Source organism: Barbus barbus (assembly GCF_936440315.1).
Source record: "Barbus barbus genome assembly, chromosome: 42".
Classification (NCBI taxonomy): domain Eukaryota; kingdom Metazoa; phylum Chordata; class Actinopteri; order Cypriniformes; family Cyprinidae; genus Barbus; species Barbus barbus.
In genome coordinates this window covers 24,916,209-24,939,536 of record NC_136720.1, presented here as the reverse complement: position 1 = coordinate 24,939,536, position 23,328 = coordinate 24,916,209, and the positions used below count along the sequence as shown (strand labels likewise).

The following is a 23,328-nucleotide window of genomic DNA, read 5'->3' as shown; positions in this document are numbered from 1 at the left end:
ACAGTTCTTGGATTTGGTGTTGGAGAATTCTGAAATTGCAGCCTGACAAGTGACAAACTCATAAATTAAAGCAGTTAATCTAGCCCTACAGTAACACAAGTATATCTTAAAAGTAAAATCAGATCTTTTTTAAAAGTAGTCAGCTATGCTACAATTTACCAAGTAGCTGACTACACTGAAATCTTTTTCAAAATGCTGTCAAGTTCTGCAACAGTTTGTACTTTGTTTCTCCCCGACATTGTTTTATTTTTACCTGAATTTCCATGCCTTGTTCCAGTAACCGTTTGGCTTGGTTCTCAACCTCCAGACGAGCTCGACTGATGAACAGCAGGTCATTTTCTATGACGTCAATACCTGACAGATCAACACCTTGGGACAGGTAGTCTGCAAGAGATGGAACAAATTTTTTTTGTTATTTTTTAAGCTTTTTAAAGCTTTGTTGTTGATAAAAACTTCCATATATATATATATATATATATATATATATATATATATATATATATATATATATATATATAAATCCATGGACAAGTCAACACCATTTCTTTCATAAACAGTCATATGTTTATGTGATAGATAACATGTCATATGGAGGACGAGCGTGTTTGCACACCCCTAGGAACCCGTTTGAGCCGTTAGCATGCAAACCGTCTTCTTCGCAATTGTCTGCACTAAGCAGGGGGTCTGGAAGCCACTCAACCCATCTTCGCAGCAGGCTGTGGAAATTATGCTTGATTTAGGTTTTCAGTGTGAAACACATCAAAAACTGTTGGACGAGACGAGAGGGGCTTCAGAAAGCACACGAACAATGCTCATGTTAGCAGCTTCCTACTTAGGGCTGATTAAACTCATCGAAAAGAGCAAAGCATTCATTTAGACAGCAGCATGCCCTGGAATGAATACATTGGCAAGTAGGGCAGCAGCTCTTAGGATTGTGTGGGATACAGGTGGAGGAGGATGAACGTCCCAGTTACACCTGAAAATATTCCACACGGGAGACCAGATGTTATTCACAAATGTGTGCTCATTCAGGTAGTCATGGATTTAACAACACCTGTCCTCTCAGGTGTGCTGCATGAGTGAAGTAAGCACCTTAGCAGGCCACTGTGACAGAAACAGTAGCTGTTATCATCTCAGAAGGTTTGTGCAGAAAATTTTGAATAGTTTAGAGTCAAAACAGTGAATCTGAATTAGTATAAAATGGGAATAGTTCCTTAAAGACTACCATCCACATTGGACCCCATTGAATGGACAAGCACACACATACAAGTTAACATACATATATACATAAATATAGTGCTGCACAGAAAAGAGAAATCCATAGAGGAACGTCATGAGGGTGAGTAAATAATGACAGAATTTTCCTTTTTGGATTAACGGTGGATTTGGATTTCGATTTTGGACCAACTAGTCTTGTAGCTGTTCAGACAAGTACATTTTAATAATGCAGTTGTTTATATCTGTAATAAAGAAAATAATTTTTACGCAATAATAATATGCATTAGAAAATACACTTTGTGAACTTTAAAGAGTAGAAGATTCTTGCAAGTAAATGAGAGGGAAAGAAACAGCGTCTCTAAACACAGGGTGCCATACTGAACAGACTTCTGAACAGACAGCCCATGAGTCAGAGATGCTGACTGATACGGATACAGTGGCACCAAGCAGAACAATGTCACTACATAGATCCACTCATTAGCGCCTTCTGAGGGCACACACACCAGCTGACGACTCCGTGACTCGATTTGCCGACTGCTAAGAAAGATATTATAAAGAACCCAATGCTGTCTCATTAGAAGAGGTCAGATATCTTGCTGAGGAAATGACTTCATACTGTAGCACCCAGATGCTAAGAAGCGACCTTGAGTTTATGGTTCAAAATCTGGAGAGATCGAGAGCTATAGGAAACAGGTGGCTTCTACACAGGAAAGCAGGGGGGAGTCTTTGGCTCTTGTTCGTACAGGTAGGCCCAAAGCCAGAATAAAATCAACGATCCCTGCCAAAAATCCGTGTTGCAGCGCAACCTCTCCTTGCGTCACCCTTCTAGAGTGCAAATAACTACATTGCCCTAGAAGAAAACCACAATACTGAAGGGGGACTTTCAGTTAGCATTCTATCATTTGCACTTTGATGACAAGTGCTGAAACTGTTGCATGTTGCTCTAAGAGGACAAACGGTCGCAGGGATTTAGCGTGTTATGATGAATCTGTAATTCAGGCTATGTTTGGAATACCATGCTACTAGGGCAGCACAATTAAATTAATCAAAATTGCAGTGGGACCTTTTGCGATTATTAGACTGCAAAGGCTGAGATTTAATTAAATATAGCATGCACACGATGCAGTCCTCATGTAAGGGACAGCACTCTGCTCTGACTGTAAGCTGTCTGCAATATTGAGTACAAAATGCAAAAAGAACCCTCTTTATTTCTAAGATAACAGTAACTGGACACCACTTGTTCAATTAAAGGGGTACGCCACCCCAAAATGACAATTATGCATTATTAGTCACCTATGCCTTTCCAATTGTACACTGTAAAAAATAAATCCGTAAAATAACAGAAAAAGTACTGGCAGCTCATCACACACAACATTATCCATTAATTTTACGGCCATTTCTGTTAACTCACAATCCAATGAAGTGTGAAATTCAAAATGCTGGTAAAACACCTGTAAAATATAAACACAGAAGAATTCCTTCAAATTATACAGTATATTGTGCCCTATTTTTACTGATTTATTTAGAGTGTACAGTAGAGATCAAAATTAGAGAACAATCTATAAATATAAATAATGTTAATCTTCATCGCTCAGTTTGAAGGAATAGCTGTGGGTATACCACTGTTGTACTAACATGTTTGACAAAATAACCATGGAATTTTAACAAAAACCTTTATTTTGTGGAAAACACAGTGATCAAAATTAGAGAACAGTAACCACTGTAGAACAAAAGAAGATTACAACTAAAATTATGGAGGGCTACATCGGTCAAAAATTTGCTGTTGTGGGTTTCTTGGCCATAACTTTGTTGCCAAGGATTTTCCAGAGATTTTCAGTTGGCTTTAGATCTCTGGGCTGTCCATTTCATTATTTCAGTGTTCTTACCTTCAAGGAACTGCTTTATCTGTCTTGCAGTGTGACGGGGGCATTGTCTTGCATGAAAATTGCAGGTTGATTGGGAGATGCTTTCATGGAAGGTACTGCATGTTGCTGAAGGAGGTTCTGATAAATATTTGCATTCACTCTGACATGTAGCTGTATAAGAGGTACCTTTCAATGACTTCTTCAGGGTTCAGTCTTTCCCCAGTTTGACGCTGAACATAATGTTTCCCATCGGACCCAAATAAATTAAACTTGCTCTCATTATTAAAGTGAACTTTGGGCCAGTACTCCTGTCTCCACACAACATGCTCATTAGCAAAGATGAGTCAAGCCTTTTGATTCTTTTTGCTGATGAGAGGCTTAGTCACTGCAGAATGTGCTTTCAGTCTGACTTTTCTTAAAAATGCAGAGACAGATCCATACCCTGTTCATATTTGAACTGCCGAGCAATTCCAGCTGCAGTGTTGAACCGATTCCCCATTGAGAGTTTCTGCATTAGTCGACCAGCCTTTTTGGGGGACTTGCATGAACTAGTCATTGTAAAGTTGCAATATTCTGCCAGTTAAATAGGGTTTGTCATATAACTCAGGAAATAAGGAAACACTTATAACTTGTAGGTATCTTTATTGTTCTCTAATTTTGATCAGAGTTCTTTTTTTAAATATCTCATTTAAGTTTCTTTTCCAGTGCTTCAGAGTACAATTAATTTATGAAATATGCTTAAAAACTGCCCTTCTACTCCTGCTTGGATAACTGCAAACAGGACCAGGCAGTGACCTTGAAATTTAGGAAATTGTGGGTTGTTGATCTCCACTGTATATACACCTTTCTTTATTCAGATTTTTAGAGAATAATCCACTCTCTTTTAAACTTCAACTATAAACAATCACTTTCGGCCAACTGTCATAAGCATGTTCATTAAACCACCATGAATCGATGTGTCAGCATGTTGTGAAGTAAGGGCTTGACTTCAGTATTTTTCCTCCTCACACAAACCTATTGGTACTCTGGGTTCCTCCCACAGCCCAAAGACATGCAGGTTATGTGAATAGAAGATTCTAAATGGTCCCTCTCCTAACTTGTGCAACTCAAGACAGACTTGTGTATGAATTAACCGGTTCTCGCCATGAATATAGCCATAGATGCTGGAATGGCGTTAAAAAGAAAACAAACACACACAAACCTATTGTTTCGCTTGAGGAGGCATTTTCTAAGAATCAAAAGAAAGTCATGGGGGGCGGCAAGGTGGCAAGTAAAAAAATAAAACATTTTGGATGGAATATACCTATTTTAAACAGCAGATACCCTGCAGTGTGCAAAAAGACATACACTAGGATCTCTTTTGAATGCAGTGACAGCTCCTCTCTCCAAAACCTAATCATGGTGGGGTCATGAAGGTCAGAGGGGATGCCAGGGGGAGGGGCATAGGTGCTTGTTCAATCACTGTTCTTGACTAGTGAAAAATACACTCGTATCACCATGCGTTGGCTCTTCGCATATCCTTCCTTTGTGTAGAGGCACTAGAGAACTGTAGGCTCAGCATCAATCACAGTTATTACCTGCATTTATCTGGAATGGAGCACAACAGCCACTCCACAGAGAGACGGTGCGGCGTGCAATATAGTGTAAAACGATTCTAACTGTGACCTTGAAAATTACATTTTTCCCCTATTATGGTGTAAAAACGAAGGGACCGATAAGAAACATTAGTGCAAATTCAATATGGGGTCTGTCTGAGGAGGTGATTCCTGCAAAGCAGGGCACTCAATTTGTTTGAGATTAAAACGAACGTGAAAAAAAGTAATTGCTGTTGGTGTAGATAGTCATCTCTAAAATTACAAGGAAGAGCAAGAAAATGTCAAATAAAAGCGCCATACTAGGATCAAAAGCATTTAAATTCAAGAACTCAACACCAAGCATAGCAACGAGTCACAAGACATGCCCAAAACCAAACAAATTATGCTTTGTTTTCAGCGTAAAATAAAGCAGAAAACATTTGCAGTGCCAAAACATCTGGATAATCTAACTGAAAGAACATCAAATGTTAACTGACGGTTTCTGTTTCAAAGAAAATTAGAGCACTTAGGACCTCATCACGTATCATACCCCAGCAGCAGTGGAGGAAAATGGTTTTCATTAATCGGTGACCTGCACAGCGGCACATGACAGACGATGGTCATGATGAGAACAGCCTACATGCATTTCTGAGATCACGCTAATATCATGTGAGAATGTCACGGCAAGTCACTTAGCCTGAAAGCAACCTTGGATCATTTCTCTGTCCAATGACTTATTCTCTCACCAGACCCAACGTCTCCTTTCACCTGGACGCTTCATTGCTACGATACGTGACAGGTGAGGGAAACACAAAGAATTCAGCTGGTCAGAAGTGACAAGACAGTGAATATCGCTCCAGCAACTTCTTGACAGGATCGCTACTTGCACACTGAAATCACATCTAAAGGTCAGGCATTGTTCTCGCACATCAATTTGACCAACTGGAAGAACTAGTTCGTCTCTTTCAGACAGGTGTTCAAGCTACCATCTCTAATCTCAATAACATGCAGTTCACGTGTCACCAAGTTAAGGTGGTAAACCACTGCTGCTACTGTTCATGGTGTAATCAAATTGATGATGTACTGTTTAATCTATTCTCATTTTTACAAAACGATATCGATTCGTAAATTCCAAGAATATGAGATACACGCTTTCAGTAAGGAATGCTTTTCAGTTTCAATTTGAATTATATTGCCTATGCATGTCTGTGTGTAGTGCTTATTGCAAGGAAAAGGCTGTCCCATATGTTAAACATCTTCCCTCTCAGCATTAACAAATAACAACAAAAAAAAATCTATATTTGTTTCATTAGCATGAGACTCCAGCAGTAACAGATACAAGTGCTTCTGTCCTTGAATCAGAACGGATTCGGCATCAGGGAGGTGATGGAGCTCTCTGAAGGTCACCCCTCTCATAAGGGATGGCGTTTTCCCATGCCTCCCCTCCCCCCGGTACAACAAAACACATAACAACACAGCACTCTAGACTGTGGCAGGAAGTGGATGAACTCGGAATGCTTTGTTGGGATTGGACAGAATCCCTATGGGATGGCTAAGCAAAGCTGAACCAACATACGCAGAAAGTAGAAGTTCACAGTCAGGGTGTCCCTGCTAATCTGCCACCGTGAAAACACAATGTGGGGGATCTAGACTCACATTAACACTAACCTTGCGTCACAGAATGACGTGTTGGCCCTGCAGAGGCTAAGGGGACTTGACACCGTTTATACAACTAAAGCCTCTGAAATCTGCTAAATACAGGACAATCCCATTTCCCACAGACCAGACCCTTCCACTGCATTTTAAGCTGTCTGCAGAAAAATTATCATCTAGCCATCACTATTATTGTTCATAATAACTCTGATAATGAGCACTGAAAAACGCAACCTAACACCTCAGAATATGAGACTGCACTATATTTAGTATAACCATCTGTATCAATTCCATTGGTTGAAAGAGTGCTTGTAAATCTGTTTAATGCTGTAAAAGCATCCCAAAGCTCCTTGCATCTGCTTGCATCATTGAATGTCAAACACAAATACGTTTAACAAGATAAACTGCTCCAAAGTCAGTTCAGTCATGTGCCCAAATGTTTTCTATTTGCAGTGCAGCAGTAGTACAACTGTAGTACCACTTAGACCCAGCTCAACAGATGTGCAGTTCTTACACTGAGCCATAGGTCTTTAGGGACTGTGGACTGCCAAAGGCGACTTTGACCACTGGGTCTGTCATCTGTATTTGTTCTGTCCCAAGTCCACATGCAAGACAGTCCTTGGAGACACTGGGAACGTGAACATGAACAGCTCCAGAGTCTCTGAGGGAGTACCGAGCCAACAAATACTATAGGTCAACCAGAATTTCCTGTTTGGCTTTGGTGTTAGGTGGCCGTTTTCCTTAAGCTTCTGTTCAAATATGCTTGTTAAAGTTAACAGCACGTACCAATAAAAAAGGAACAATATCTCTCAAATGTAATGGCAGATAAGGGAGAACTGCCTTGGGATAGCGAATAACATTCGGATAAAGCTCTCCAACTTGTCCTACCTGACACATGGCTCTGGATGAGAGTAGTGCCAAAAAGGATACAGAAACACAGGGTTTGAAGCAGAGCCAGAAAATGAAGTATGACCCACCACTCACACCGGCTCTAAAATCTGATTGGATGCCCTACATTCAAAGCTGCTGTCAAATAGCAGACGTACCAGTGTCCATGAATCAAATTAAAATTCTGCCATCATTTACTTATTCACTAATATCATCACAATTCTATATACTTCTGGGGAACACAGAAGAACATATTTAGAAAAAACGCTTTTCTGTGCATACATATCGACAGAATCAAATGTTGTTTAGGACCCCACTGAATGAAAAAAGATTTATATATATATTTCATAAAATAGCCATGTTCTGCAGAAGAAAGAAAGAAATTCAACAGGTTTGTAAGGGTGTGTAACCGATGACAAAATTTTCATTTTTAGGTGAACTATGAATTAAACAAAACCGTAATTAACAAATGGCTTGTGCTAAAACTTTTAAATTTATATGAAATAAGAAGATTGAAATATAATAAAACATCATAAAAAAAATAGTGGTGGTAGGACCCCAAACATATGGAAGGGCAAGGGATTCAGCCAGATGAGAAGTGGCAAACTGCAAGGCAGCATCCCAGAGAGTGGTGCCAGAGACCCAATGGGCACGCTTGCTTCCAGGAGGTTGCTCCAGGGAGCAGAGGCGTACATTTTCCACGACTCTTCATCCCCTCACGCCTCTCCCAGCGAGCTGGCACCTGGCATCTTACCCTTCCGCTCCTGGAACCTGCAGTTGCTAAGCACAAGTTAATTCACCCAGGGCTTCTGGAGTTCTGCTTCCACTCAATGAGCATCAGTCACAGTGGCATTATCAAGCTAGAATCACACAAACACACTCAATAGAGCAGTTTATACAACGGGAGAGAGATTATTATTTATTTATTATTATTTAGTCATTTAGCAGACGCTTTTATCCAAAGCGACTTACAAATGAGGAAAACAGAAGCAATCAATTGTAGTATTAAAACAACTAAAACGGATCCAAAACTACAAGCTAAAACTTTATAAATACTACCTATACACATTTAAAAAATAAATTAAATAAAAATGCATAATGCATACAACAAAATTTCAAAATTAAACATTTAAATGAAAAAAATTCAAAATAATAAAAAAATAAAGCTAAAAACAATTCAAAATATTAAAGAACAAAAGGTATAAGAGTATAATAATTATTCTAACATAACACTAAGCCAAACACCAAAAAAACAACAACTATATATATGTATATGTACAACCACACACACACACACACATACATAAATATATATACATACACATTTATAAATTCAATTATATATATATATATATATATATATATATATATATATATATATATATATATATATATATATATCATTTCATTTCCATTTAGTTTATTGAAGTATTAAAATAACTCAAATTGAATAAAACTAAAACTTAATAAAAGACCTATACAGACATAATAAATTCAGACATTATTTAACTAAAATTAAAATAGATAAATACAAAATCACAACAGTATAGTTTATTGGTAATCCTAAGAAATAACACTGCCAAACACACATGTCCCAAAAACCTTAAAATGGGCTGTTATTAAGCCTCTCATTAAAAAACCACAACTTGACCCCAAAGAATTAATTACAGACCAATTTCGAATCTCCCTTGGATACTAGAAAAGGTAGTATCATCACAACTATGTTCCTTCTTAGAGAAAAATGAAATATGTGAGGATTTCCAGTCAGGTTTTAGACAATATCATAGTACTGAGACTGCTCTCATTAGAGTTACAAACGACCTGCTTTTATCATCTGATCGTGGTTATATCTCTCTATTAGTGCTACTGGATCTTAGCGCCGTGTTTGACACTATCGACCACAACATTCTTTTAAATAGACTAGAAAATCTGACCGCCATCAATTTGTGGCAGTAAATGAAGAGGTATCATACCAATCACAAGTGCAGAATGGAGTACCTCAAGGCTCTGTACTTGGCCCCTTACTTTTCACGCTTTACATGTTACCCTTGGGAGAAATCATTAGGAAACATGGTGTTAGCTTTCACTGTTATGCTGATGATACCCAGCTCTATATTTCTTCGCGACCTGATGAAACTTACCAATTTGCGAAACTAACGGAATGTATAGTTGATAGCAAAACTGGATGACTAGCAATTTCTTATGGCTAAATTCAGAAAACACAGAGATGTTAATTATTGGACCAAAAACATTTCCATGTAATAACCTAGATCACGGTCTAATACTTGATGGCTGCTCTGTAAATTCTTCATCATCAGTTAGGAACCTAGGCGTACTTTTTGATAGCAATCTTTCCTTCGAAAAACATGTTTCTAACATTTGTAAAACTGCATTTTTCCATCTTAAAAATATCTAAATTACGACCTATGCTCTCAATGTCAAATGCAGAAACATTAATTCATGACCTCGAGGCTAGATTATGGTAATGCTTTATTGGGTGGTTGCTCTACACGTTTAATAAACTCCAGCTGGTTCAAAATGCAGCAGCTAGAGTTCTTACTAGAACCAGGAAATATGACCACATTAGCCCGGTTCTGTCAACACTGCACTGGCTCCCTATTAAACATCAACATTTTAAGATCTTGCTAATTACCTATAAAGCCCTGAATGGTTTGGCACCTTAGTATTTGAGTGAGCTCTTATTGCATTATAGTCCTTCACGTCCGCTGCGATCTGAGATGAGTCCTTTGCACAATCTGATTCTGCTTTAGTCTAGATTTAAACTGCTGATTTTGTCTGGCCAGAGGAGAATGACACTATTTCAACAAATTATTTCCCCGTCTAAATACTGTAAAGCTGATATAAAGCCACCCAGCTTTATATAAAGACGATGTAAAGCTGCTTTGACACAATTTGCATTGTTAAAAGCGCTATACAAATAATATTGACTTGACTTGACACATGCTAAAAACAACAACTTAATTACACATAGTAAGAAATTGTTATAAAAAACTGAAACAGAAGTGAAGTAGTAGAAAATAGAAATAAAATAAAGTAGAGATAACGACATAAAGAGAGTGGTCATTACTGACAGACACTAGAAATGTCGAATGAGACAACAGCTTTTGTAATCCAAGGAAATTGAGCTTTGGGCCACTAGCTTGAGGAATTGTCTAAAAATATAAAAAATATGAACACGTTCTCTCGCTCGCTTCTGGCATCTACCGAGAAACGTCTTGAGACATGGGCTGAATAAAAAGTTTAAATATTAATGCTCACCTTGAAATATTTACAAGTATGTTCAGAGTGGTAATTTGAAGCCTTTTTGTGATATTTGTGTCATCTACAACAGAGTTTTGAATTGGTTGAGAAAAGTGATGTTCCATAATTAGCCCATTCCTCCTCTCCGCATCAATGTGCACCAACCCGCCCACACAAGTGTGGCAAAAAAGGCTAAATCACGCTTCATGCGAGGTTTGTCATGTTTGCATTGTGAAGACTCAGATAGAGCCTTTGCCTTGCAAGTAAACTCACCCACATCCTGCTCAAGGCTTTTACTCGCTCCTAAACTGTCAATGCATGGACAATTTAAGAACTGAAATTAAAAGTTATCAAGAAAACAGAACAGAGAAGTAGTGCATTTTGTGATAATGTCAACAAAGAGTAAAATTGACCTGTTGGTAAAAGCCCTATTTGAGCAACAGGGGAAGAAAGGGTTACAACTATTATAGGAGACCAATCGGGAACCAGAGGAGTGTTATAAACCACAGCAGAGACAGGGAGGAAGGGGGAGGGTGATGAGGGAGGTGGGAGGGAAGAGAGAGAAAGAGAGAGAGAGCAAAAAGAGGAGGAGGAGAGAGATGAGTAGGTAGGGCATTTTGAAAGCGCTGAGCGTAGGGATGGTGAGAGAGAGAAAGACTGAGAGGGAAGGAACAAGGGAGAAGACAGCCAGACTCATCCCGTCAGATAAGCATGTCCTTTATTACTGGTCCTGGCATGGCTCTACTCAAATTGGGGAATATATGGGCTACCAGGTCACTCACTCTTATGGCAGCAACGAGAGGTAAAAAGCTTCAACTTTCTGTACTCTCACAACTGGAGCATCTGCTTAAGAGAATGCATGCTATTCCATACAAGGCATAACTTTAGAGATCTGTACGAAGCTGACAACTTTTCCATTTTTAAAATACTGTGCAGGGTTGCTAACAAGAATTAATACATTTACGTGACAGTATGCTTTAAATTCAGAGCAGTTAGATTATATGATTTGGACAGGAATATGAATTGATTTAACAACTGTTTTGAAAGAAAAACTGCACTGTCTTGCTTTGATGCTTGCATTGCAAAAAAAATAGATGCATGCTGTATTTTGATGTGAATCCTCCAGTGGTAAACACAGTAATTGACACATTTAACTCAATTAATGTATGTGGAAAGAGCAAAACTGAGTAATCGAAACCCATCCAACCCATTATCCTCTTAAGGGGAAGATGATGTGAGCACTCTTGTCACTATTACTGTCTCTGGCTAGTGCTGAAAGCTGCCTTTCAGCTCAGAAAAAAAGAGGAAGAGTGAGAGAGATGCTTGGAGATGTATGAGTATTCTGCTTCACATATATGGAATATTGCCCATGTAAGTATGGTGTGGGAGTACTGCAAACCTGCTCTGCAAACAACCACTCACAGTCGCTGTGGGAGTCCATTATTCCAAAGGAACATGAGTTTAATGAGTTGGACTTAAGGCTTCTCAACTAACAAATTACACCAGAGACACCTTCAAAGGCAAAAAGTTGGCTTTGACTGGGGTTAATTCTTAAAAAGTCAATTTGAAGGGTGCACAATTATTACAAGGTCTTGGAACAACCAGAGACCATTGATTGTGGACAAATAAGTTTTATGACAAAATAAGAGTTAGTGTAAAAGGGCTTATATCAATGCTAAGATGCCAAAACTAACCTTTAGATCAGGGGTGTCAAACTCAGTTCCTGGAGGGCCGGAGCCCTGCAGAGTTTAGATGCAACCCTAATTAAACACACCTGATCCAGCTAATTAAGTCATTCAGGCTTATTTGAAAACTAGATGGTTTGAGTGTTGGATCAGGGTTGGAACAAAACTCTGCAGGGCTGCGGCCCTGCAACAACTGAGTTTGGCACCCCTGCTTTAAAGATTTTCAAGATCATTTATGACTTGGGTAGAAAGACTAAAAATAATTCTAACTCTCACTTTTTTGCACCTACCAGCAGCCAGAGTGTGAAACTACTGAGGATGGAGCCCCTGTTCCGGTGTCCCACATGAACACTGTGAAAAAGAGAGGGTAGATATATGCCAACGCAGTGCACCGGCCAGACTACCTCCTTCCCTCTGGAAACCTGTGACCTTGTTGTGATTACTGTGTACAGCTGTCTACCTGCCTGGTCTCCTGGAGCTATATTGTGGCGCAGAAGGTGGGAGTGTGATTTACTCAGGTGGAATACAAGAGGCCATGGACTCTGTAGGAGTCGGTGCAACTTTTATATAGTGAGGAGGGAATGCCAGTCCTGACCTGTCACACTGAGGGAGATAAACTTCTTGTGGTTCGCAAAGTCTTGGAATAAACAATGAAAAGAGAGGACTTTTGCAAGCATGGGCCATGGTGCTGTCCCTGATCGTTTCTGTAAGATCTGTTCGGCCAACACAAAGGACAAAAGGCTAAAAACAAGCCTGAATACAACACAGCTTTCATGTCAGGACCACGTGGATATTACAATGCACAAACCCTTCCCACGCTCTGAAAAGGAAGAGCAGAGTGTTTCCATCTCCCACATCCCCCACATAAATCTGAGGATGCAAGGAAAAGAGGTATGAGCTGTTTAGACGGTGTTTAATCAACCCTACAGAGAGGTGTTTGAGGAAACCGGGGTGTCCTCGCTTGTCCAGTCTGTGCCATGCTGGGGCTGAGGACAGCCTTAGCTGACGCATTTGTTAAATATTAGCTCATTTTTAAAAACAAAAAAAGCACACAACGAAGCAAGTACATAACAGAATGGCACTGAAGGAGCAAAGGACACTGCTGAGATAAAGAGGCATTGGAGTATGGTTGGTGTCTATGACAACCTGCCAACACATCAACGCTTTGGTTGCATTTGCTACACAAGCTCCTAACGAGGACCGTGAACACAAGGGAGGGGTGAGTTTCATTAGTGTATGCACATCTTTTATCTGCATGTGCAAAGCAGATAAATGTTTCATCCTTTTTACGTTCTTAACTGTGGTCCTTTCCATTCACATTCTTGTTAGTTGCCAGCTAGAATTTGGCTTAATTAACTTCATATTTCAGAAGCTAAACAGTTCTGGCATTATCATACACTCAGTAGCATGTCAATGGAAATGCATGTAGTGTTTAAACAACCATCTTCTGTTTTTGCGTGTGCAGGAGAATGCATACCCCTCCTGTGCTGGGATTCCAGACCATCATGAGCAACGTCACTGTCCTCGATAACGTTGAACCTCTTGACTTCGAAATGGACTTGGACACTCCTTACCCTGTCAGCTTCCAGGTGTCTCTAACATGTTTCCTCATGTTGGAGATCGTGCTGGGTCTCAGTAGCAACCTGACTGTGCTGGCTCTCTATTGTATGAAGTCAAACCTGGTGAACTCTGTCAGCAACATCGTAACCATGAACCTTCATGTGCTGGACGTCTTGGTGTGTGTGGGCTGCATCCCACTTACGATTGTGGTGGTGCTTTTGCCACTGGAAGGCAACAGCGCACTCATTTGCTGCTTCCATGAGGCTTGTGTGTCTTTTGCTAGCGTGGCTACTGCTGCCAATGTCCTGACCATCACACTAGACCGCTATGACATCTCAGTTCGGCCTGCAAATCGAGTTCTGACAATGGGACGAGCAGTGGCCTTATTAGGGTGCATTTGGGCTTTATCGTTCCTAAGCTTTCTGGTACCCTTCATAGAAGAGGGTTTCTTTAGCCAGGCAGGTAACGAAAGGAATCAGACAGAGGGGGAGGACCCGTCAAACCAATATTACACTGAATTGGGCCTCTACTATCACCTGTTGGCACAGATCCCAATCTTCTTCTTCACTGCTGTGGTCATGTTGGTTACTTACTACAAGATTCTGCAGGCGCTCAACATCCGCATTGGCACACGTTTCCATTCGGCGCCCAAGAAGAAACCGAGCAAGAAAAAGACCATCTCCATGACTTCCACTCAGCCAGAGTCCACCGATGCCTCACAGAGCAGTGCGGGCAGGAATCCGCCTCTGGCCATGCGTACCTCTGTGTCCGTGATCATAGCCCTCCGCAGGGCAGTCAAACGGCACAGGGAACGCCGTGAGCGACAAAAGAGGGTTTTCCGCATGTCGCTTCTCATCATCTCCACCTTCCTGCTTTGCTGGACACCCATCACTGTGCTCAACACGGTTATCCTGAGTACAGGGCCGAGCAACTTCACTGTGCGTCTCAGACTAGGCTTCCTGGTCATGGCTTATGGAACCACCATTTTTCACCCGCTGCTCTATGCCTTCACTCGGCAGAAGTTTCAGAAGGTTTTAAAGAGTAAAATGAAGAAGCGTGTTGTGTCAGTTGTAGAGGCTGACCCTATGCCCAATAATGTGGTCATCCACAACTCATGGATTGACCCAAAAAGGAACAAAAAGGTGACTTTTGAGGAGACAGAGGTCAGGCAAAAATGCCTTTCATCAGAGGATGTGGAATGAGCTACTGGGCCAATGTAAGGCAAACATCCGCATCAGGTACAGAATCATTAAAAAGGGAAACCACTAATCCAAAGCAGTAATGAATTTAAGTGTATTAATTGTACAGTATCTCAAGAGGAATAATTTATTACTATTTATTGTAATGGTGATTATTGTAGATGTCATAGATGGTAAAGTGTAAATACTGCATGTGTTTTATTGAAGTGGTCCTAGAGATTGTACATACATACCCAAGTAAAGTAAAAATCACAAATGTAAAGACATAGAAATTGATGCTCCTGGGTTTGTTCATTTGCATTAAATACCCCCAAAAACAGCAGAAGAATTATTTTTTCTTTCAAGATGAACCCTGCGCAACTGTGATAACACTGGGTCGTATTTCTCGAGTAGTTTTTTTCACTCTGTAGCGAAAGTGGTAATATGTCTTTGTTTTCTTGGCTTCAGCCACCTCGATTTTTACTGTTGCAAAATATAAGATAAACACTGTTAAGATTTCTCACTATGAGTTTCATTAAGTGGATATTACCTGCCCTCCACCCTGCATTAAAAGGAACAAGATGGCTATATTACTCAGGTCAACAAGTCACAGGGTGCACTTACAAAGCGAGGTCTGCTTCTTTTCAAAATCACTTGCATGGCCAGTTGGCATAAAAATCAGATCTTTTTATAGGGATGAGGGAGGTGGCTCACAGCATATCGTCCAATAAAGCTGCTGGATTAAGAAGTGGATGGGGGTGTCAATGAAAAGGTGTTGATTCCAAATACTTGGTCTTATGAGACCTGAGGGTTAGACTGGATTAGAGGGTGATAACTGTATCTTTTGGCAGCCTACAAAAATAATCACCTTTGCATTGCAGCAAAGGTCACACACTGTTCAGTATGAGAGGCAAAGTCATGTCATTAAACAATGAAAATGAAGTAAAATACAGAGTCATGAGGGATAATTCCTGACTGAGTTGACATGTTCAGTTTCAGGAATAGATGCAAATGGTGTTGGATGATAGCTTGCATTAATAAAATGCAGTTACAATCAAATCATTAACAGTGCTGAGACTAATATAATTTGTGTTGTCATACAACCAGATAATGTTCTCAAGGGGGTATCTAAGGTTAGTAAACAGAGGTGTGAATAACTCAAGGGTGTTACATATGACACTGTAGAGCCCCTAAATGCTAATTGAATATACTTTAGCAAATTAAACAGCTTTTTCAAGCACTAAAAGATTTTCACACATTAATTCTTTCAGTTCATGCTGGTGTAAAATGCAAAACAATTATATGCACAGGGACTGGCAGTTACCCAAAGCGCATCTCAGTTGGGTAGGCTTTAAACTTGATTGAAAACCCATCTGACAGTTTGTTTCTGATTACAGCAGTGGTAGGAACTAAAGATTACAAATTTTCAGCTTATATCATCAAGTGACTGTTTTACAATCGTACGTTCTTGAGTTTATCTGTAGATAAAGAGTCAGAGCAAGAGCTGATCCATATTTAGAGCTCACACACTGTGCCGAACAAGAGAAAGTGGGAGCTGAAGTGCATGATTGATGCATGTCTTTTATGGAGTACAGGTCTCTCAAAACAGTGACTTACTGTAATAAAAGCTGCATAATGTGACAAATCTGTCCATCTGTCAATGCTGTACTCGAGTCCCCGCTATCCTGGGACTCTATGCTTTAATATCAAGGGCAAAATGGTTACTTTTAGCTTAGATGTACTCCCAGACAACTCCTAAAACTCACATGGCAGATTCTAAGAGGCATTTAAGCTATATGCAACAGATCATACAGAGGCCTGTGCAGCTGTTACCCTGTGATGACTTGACCGAAGGTTTAAGGTTGGCCATGAATGGAGCCGAGGCTTTATTGTTTTGCTGTAAACAAGCTGTATAGACATTTCTGAGAGGCATGTGGGGAAAAATATTATATTTGCAAGCGAGCAATGGGCCTTCTGCCAGTAAAAAGGGCTGCCAAAACTTGGGACGGCTCTGCTTAGAAGTCGTGTTCAGGGCCTGAAAGCATCCAAAGTCACGTTAGCACTTATGCAAAGTACTGTTTCATTGTTAATGCTAATAAAAGGAGGTTAAGAATGCTGAACTGACTGGTATTGCTACTATTACATGCCTCTTGATTTAGACCCCGGTAACTTGGTTAGCTTTTTTTGTTTGATTAACACAACACCAACCAAAAAGCACCCAAGAGTCAAATGTTCTCTCTGCTAGTCCCTATATCCACAGCCACACCACAAACCACATCACCTCTTCGTCTTTGAAAATCTTGTAAATCACACATCCTTACCTTTCCATTGTCTGTTTTCATTTACTCAATCTATTCCTCTTACCTTGCTACACTGATCGCGACATCCATATGTCACTCATATATTCCCAGAGGAGTGAGTCACTGAGTCCAAAGTCCTGTGACTGACATTCCATCTCCATCTGACAGGCAGGTGCAGTTCAAGTGATGTAGAAAACAAACAGAATTAAATCCCCTGCACTGAATCTAAGGTATCTGTACACTGAAAGCCATTTGCTTTGTAAATAGACAAATTTAGCCAAGGTACTATGGGAGTTTTAAATGGGCGATCAGTTATAGCAAATGATATTATGTATATAAAGTACTGTATAAATACAAATCACACAATATTATTTCAATATATAAGGTAACAATGCAGGACATTTAAGTATATTTACTCACATATAGATACACTATATTGCCAAAAGTATTGGGTCACCCCCTTCTAATGAACAGGTTTGACTACTTTAGTCATTTCCATGAGTACAAATCTTAATGTTTAAGCATATAATGATATTCTAGGGAATTGTGTGCTTCTAATTTTATAGCAACAGTTTGGACAGAACCCTTTTTTAGTCTAACATGACAGTGCCTCTGTGTATAAGGCAAGGTTCAAAAAGACATGATTGATTCAGTCAGTGTGGAAGAACTTGACTGGTCTGGTGGGACTTTAAATGCAGACCTTGAGGTAAAAACTCATCACCAAACACCAATGATTTGTACATACACTATATGGACAAAAGTATTGGGACACCCCCTTCTTTAGAACAGAAGAAGGCACTTCCAAAACGATGGAAGCATAATTCACGTATTTAAAAACTGTATTTCCATCTCTGCTGCAACCGTTTTGAAAGTGTCTAAAATTACTGTACCCATATACAAGTCATTGGTGTTTGGTGTTTCGGCTCAAGGTCTGCATTTAAAGTCACACCAGAGGTGTTCAACTGGGATTAGGACTTTGCTTTCTGCAGACCAGTCAAGTTCTTCCACACTGACTGAATCAATCATGTCTTTTTGAACCTTGCCAGACACTGTCATGTTAGACTAGAAAAGGGTTCCGTCCAAACTGTTGCTATAAACCTAGAATATCATTATATGGTTAAACATTAAGATTTGTACTCATGAAAATGACTAAAGTAGTCAAACCTGTTCATTAGAAGGGGGTGACCCAATACTTATAGTGTATATATAGTGTATATGACTGTTTCCCAAACAGATTGTTGCATGCAGTTCAACTTTCTTCCAGTCAATTCTCAGCTCTTGACATTTATCTGACTTTGATTTCCTCTCCCCAATAACAGCCTCATTCCTTCAGTTTGCCCAAGTTACCCAACACCTTCCATTGCCCTAGTCAATCTTCCCTTCAAGTCATTTAGAGTTCTCCCTCAGCTGTTCAATCCATCTGGCCATCCATCCATACCTTACATCGCTGGGAAGGGATTCATAAATCATCTTAGCAAGATGGTGAGCTGCCATTATTGTGTTAGGACCGCCATAATTCAGAGCTATTTCAGGCAAATGTTTTGTGTACGCAGTGAGATAAACCAAGAAAATAACAAATGGGCTGCAAAGCTAATGACAAAGAAGAACTGAGTGTTTTGAACTGATGCCATACTGGCCACTTTGGTAGAAAATGATATATGCTGCCTATCCATTCAACTCTATGCTGGAACACAATGAGGTCTAAGTTAACGTCTCACACAGTTATGGTAAACAGGAAAGCGATTTGTCAATTAAACCTTCAAGGGTCCATTATCATTTACTGATTGCCTTGTTTACAATCCAATAACATGATGCTATCGGCATTTCTAGAAACTCTCAAGCTCGACCCAGTCACTGTCCAGCTGCACCTTGTCAGGTTTCTTGAAACAGCGTCTGAGGACAGCGTGCACTAGACAGAGACTTCAAAACAAAAAAAGCAGTTTAATTGCTTCTACGGTTTCAGGGCTGCAACCTGCTGTATTTGTGATCTAACATGTACCGGAAAACACAGTCAACACTTCAAGCTTTCCTTGTAAGGCAGCGTGTTCTTAAACAAGTTGCCTAATGGGAGATTTGTTAGACAGCTTTCTACGCTGGATGCCAGAGAGGCACACATACAGATAATGATATCATCTCAGACCCTGGCTGTTCATGTTATACCTTGAGGGGGTGGAGGGAAGGCATAAAAGCTGAGCATCCAGTAAAAAAAAGGACAGGTGCTGTTAGAGCAGTCTAATTGTCTCGTCTTGGATGGTGACGCTAATGCAAAGATGTCTCTGTAATCCATTAGCTGGGTGAGACGAACCCAAATATGACCCTCACTTTGACATGATAAATAATTCAATGGATGGAAAACATGTTACTGAATCATATTGTGTCACAAAGAGAATAAGACTACAGCTCAGTTCCAAGAGCTAGACTGTTGCCTTTTAAGGAATCTCATAACCGACTGATTTGGAGCTCTAACAGGAAGCAACTCACAAACAGAGCTCATGCATGTGGTAAATTCTAACATCAGCATGCCCTCCGTATGCACAATGGGAAACTACTGTCCGCCTGCATTGATTTAGCTTCATTTGAAAACAATATGCAAATAGAAACCGAGAAAAAGCACCTTGCTGATCTTCCCTGGAATTTATCCCACAGGGCCTGGGACTCAATAATGAAGCATGTGTTTACTGTATCACACAAACTTGGAATAAGAGCACACTGAATTTGCATTGCACTATTTATCTGTCCGTATGACATCTAGGCAAATTTACAAACAAAAGGTCAACAGAGTATGAGTCAATATGAATCTGATATTACAGCCATTAAACCCATGACCGAAAACAAATTCTCTCATTTCAGATCGTCTCCACAACCACATGAGTTCCAGACAATAATATGCCAATGTTCTATGTTCTCATTTTACTTTTGAAATGTGGCTTTTCTAGTGAAACAGGATTGTCAAAATCTGTGGGACAGGCTTTAATTTGATGCAACAGAAATGGATTGGATCATGAAAGGTGCTCTCTATATAACACGAGAGGGGTTGAGGGCTGACGTCACCAATACGACCTGGAGCGTGCATTAAGAAAGTAAATGGGGTCAACTTTGATTTCATGTCTACTTTAAGCTCTGTGAGATTATTACAATGCACTCAGGTCACTATTGGAACTAAAGTCATTTGTAAACGCGATTCGGGTCAGCCATTAATCAAGGGGGTTTCGACAAAGCATAACCTAAAATATCTCCAAAGCAGGTCAGACGATTTCAGAACCACTTTCAGACGGTCCTCGCACCTGCGTAACAAACTCAGCAAAACATTTAGGCCACAAGAACAGGGCTGACCTGGCAAGATAGCTTTTGAGTGGCCTAAATACAGGAACACAAAATTCAACATTGCCAAATGCCCATACAACCAAAACCTATATGAAAAACTGCCATGATGTTAGACAAATAGGTACACTTTATGGTTTCATGAAGAACCTTTAAGTTTCATGGAACGCTTCCAGTCCACAAATGTTCTGTGTAGTGGAAAATGGTTCTTTAGATTATTAGTTTTCTTTAGAACAATTGGAAAAATGTTTTTTATATTTCTCATCCTTTCCTATCAAAATGCATACTACGGATGAGAAAACACATAAAATCGAACCTGATCCTAATTTTTTTATGACGGGCGAAAGTTTTCGTGAGGTCGTATTTATTTTTTAACATACAAAAATTTCGGACTCAGTGTGCAATGACCTTTACACCAACTTGCTTTCTGATTAGCCATCATGGATGTGATACAACCCAATAAATACAACAGAGGTAAAGTGCTGCCACTCGTGCAGAGTGCTCTATTATGAATAACCGTTTTGAAGGACACGAGAGATGAGTAAAGTAGAGGCTCTTCGTGATCGGTCACTCACCCAGCTCGTTGAGGCTCTGGGCAGCTTTAGTGATCTCTCTGCTGCCCCCCTGCAGTTGCCCCTGCAGTCGTTTGCTCAGGTACAGGATGCGAATAATCCTTCTCAACAGGTCACACACCACCTGCCAGACAGAATAAGATAAGACTTCTCATTCCTGCGTTCATAAAATAACATAATGATTGTGGGTCTATGATAGCCAGCACAAGCTATTTACATTATGATAAAGTGAAATCCTCCATCTAAAAAAATTACCATGGCAACCATAGTTTCCACACTGAAAAAAATGATTAATTGAATTTACTAAACTTTTTAAGGTAAGTGGTTGCAATCAATTTATTTTAGCAACATTTAAATTAACAAATTTAACTTTTTATTAAATGTAGCTAAAATAAATTATTTGCAACCACTTCCCTTTTTAATATAACCAAATTTAGTATAATTTTTTTTCAGTGCATGATATAGACTAAAATCTGGTATTAGTGACTCATATTTCATGCTACTTGTGTAAAATCATGGTATTAATATCCCTTGTAACACACATTTTGTGCTACAGACAAGAAAGATAAATAGAGTGGCTTGTTAAAGGGATAGTTCAACCAAAAATGAAGATGCCACAAAAGAAGATCATTTGGTAACCATTGACTTCCATTGTATGGAAAAATAGACTATAGAAGTCAATGGCTAACAGCAACTCTTTGCTTACCAACATTCTTCAAAATACATTCTTTTGTATTCAACACAAGACAGAAATTCATACAGGTTTGGAACAACTTGAGGTGAGTAAATGATGACAATTCATTTTGGGTGAACTATCCCTTTAAGGAAAAGTGTGGTGTTACTAATCAAACTCATCATTTTTGCCTGGAAGACTTACAATGGATGAAACCTAGACCTAAATTGAAGGAGGGACCTGACCTACATCTAGAGACCAATTGGGGATCTTTTTTTAAGGGTCTTTAACTAGAATAATAGCTTTTTTTCCATCGCATAAATCTTTGTTAATACTCAGAATTAATTTTTAAGTGGTGCTTTAATCAATTTTGGATTCATTTAATTAAGGAGAAGGGTGTGCATCATCTAACAGGGTTGTTTTAACACTAGAATATGCTATCAATTAATTATCAATGCATTTCTCACACATAAAAATACTGCAAACAGGCATGAATAAACATTTGGTTCACACCCTAACAGCCAACAGACACTACATTATAAAAAATAAATAGGAAATGCTTGTAAAGCAATGCATTTGTTCTAAACTCATGCAACTGAGCCACACATTCAGTATAGTGTGGCGATGATCAAGCCTGTGGGCAGACAGCAGGTGGATGAAGGACTCGTGGAGGTCACTCTTCTTTGGTTTTCAGTGAATAGGTGCCGCTGAACTGTCCCAAAGGTACGTGCATCTGATTTTGTGTGTGTCTGAAACTGATTGCTTCGTCCTGGGGTGACAGTGCGTCAGATATTGTGACAGAAAAATTGCAAAAGGATAACAGGAAAGAAAAAAAATCAGCTGTGTCCCCATCGTCAGGTCTGGTCTTATTCTTACAAGGAATAAAAATAAATGATAAAAATGTGTTGCTAAAGGCAAGGACAGGAGAGACCCAGACACAAAACCAACATGGAACGAACAAAGTCTCACATTTCTGAAGCTATTTGTGCCATCAGATATAGTCAAACACAAAAATAAAATAAGTAGGGGAGCCTAGAGCAATGTTTCATGTTAAAAAAACAAAATGAACAATAATAATAGTGATGCATGCCTTTCACCACTAATAATTCAAGCACACTGGTCAAGAACATATTCTCACACAGATATTTTCATATTTCAAACAAATAAATTATTTTATAAGTTTCAATAATTTGCCCCATGCTCAACAAACTTTAATCCCCCCCCCCGTACAATAACACTGGTGCAATTCCTGCATTCATGATTTTTTTTTATGGCCAAGACCTTTATGTGTCTGCCCATATTTTAAAGAATAATAGACTATCCACAGAAATACTATGACAACATGCCCTGCTCTCCTTTACAGATGTATTTCCTTCGTATAGCTGCATGCAAAACCACGATCAGACCACTGATGGATCATCATGGTGCTATGCTGATTAGCAAACACAAAAATGCAAATGTATTTCTACACTTCAATAAAGCCACACAAGAAAAGGAGCAGAAAGGGGTTTTGAAAGAAAAGGGGAGCATTTCATAACCACAGCGACCTTTCCACAGCTGTATTTCATTCATATTTAATA

General features: G+C 39.5%; 2 protein-coding genes across 2 annotated transcripts in view; one reads left to right on the top strand and one right to left on the bottom strand.

The window, feature by feature from the left end:
- LOC306861172 (conserved oligomeric Golgi complex subunit 5-like) overlaps positions 1 to 23,328 on the bottom strand; it is a 76,551-nt gene that overhangs the window by 49,981 nt on the left and 3,242 nt on the right. The window contains exons 6-7 of the mRNA XM_079403305.1: positions 21,079 to 21,199; positions 254 to 384 (exon numbers count right to left, since the gene is read on the bottom strand). Coding sequence (XP_079259431.1) covers positions 254 to 384; positions 21,079 to 21,199 — 252 coding nt within the window. The remainder of the gene's footprint in view (positions 1 to 253; positions 385 to 21,078; positions 21,200 to 23,328) is intronic.
- On the top strand, positions 10,989 to 17,004 carry gpr22a (G protein-coupled receptor 22a). Its single transcript, XM_079403306.1, has 3 exons — positions 10,989 to 11,261; positions 12,438 to 13,363; positions 13,610 to 17,004. Exon 3 carries the CDS (start codon positions 13,614 to 13,616, stop codon positions 14,904 to 14,906), a length of 1,293 nt encoding a protein of 430 aa, XP_079259432.1. The 5' UTR covers positions 10,989 to 11,261; positions 12,438 to 13,363; positions 13,610 to 13,613; the 3' UTR covers positions 14,907 to 17,004.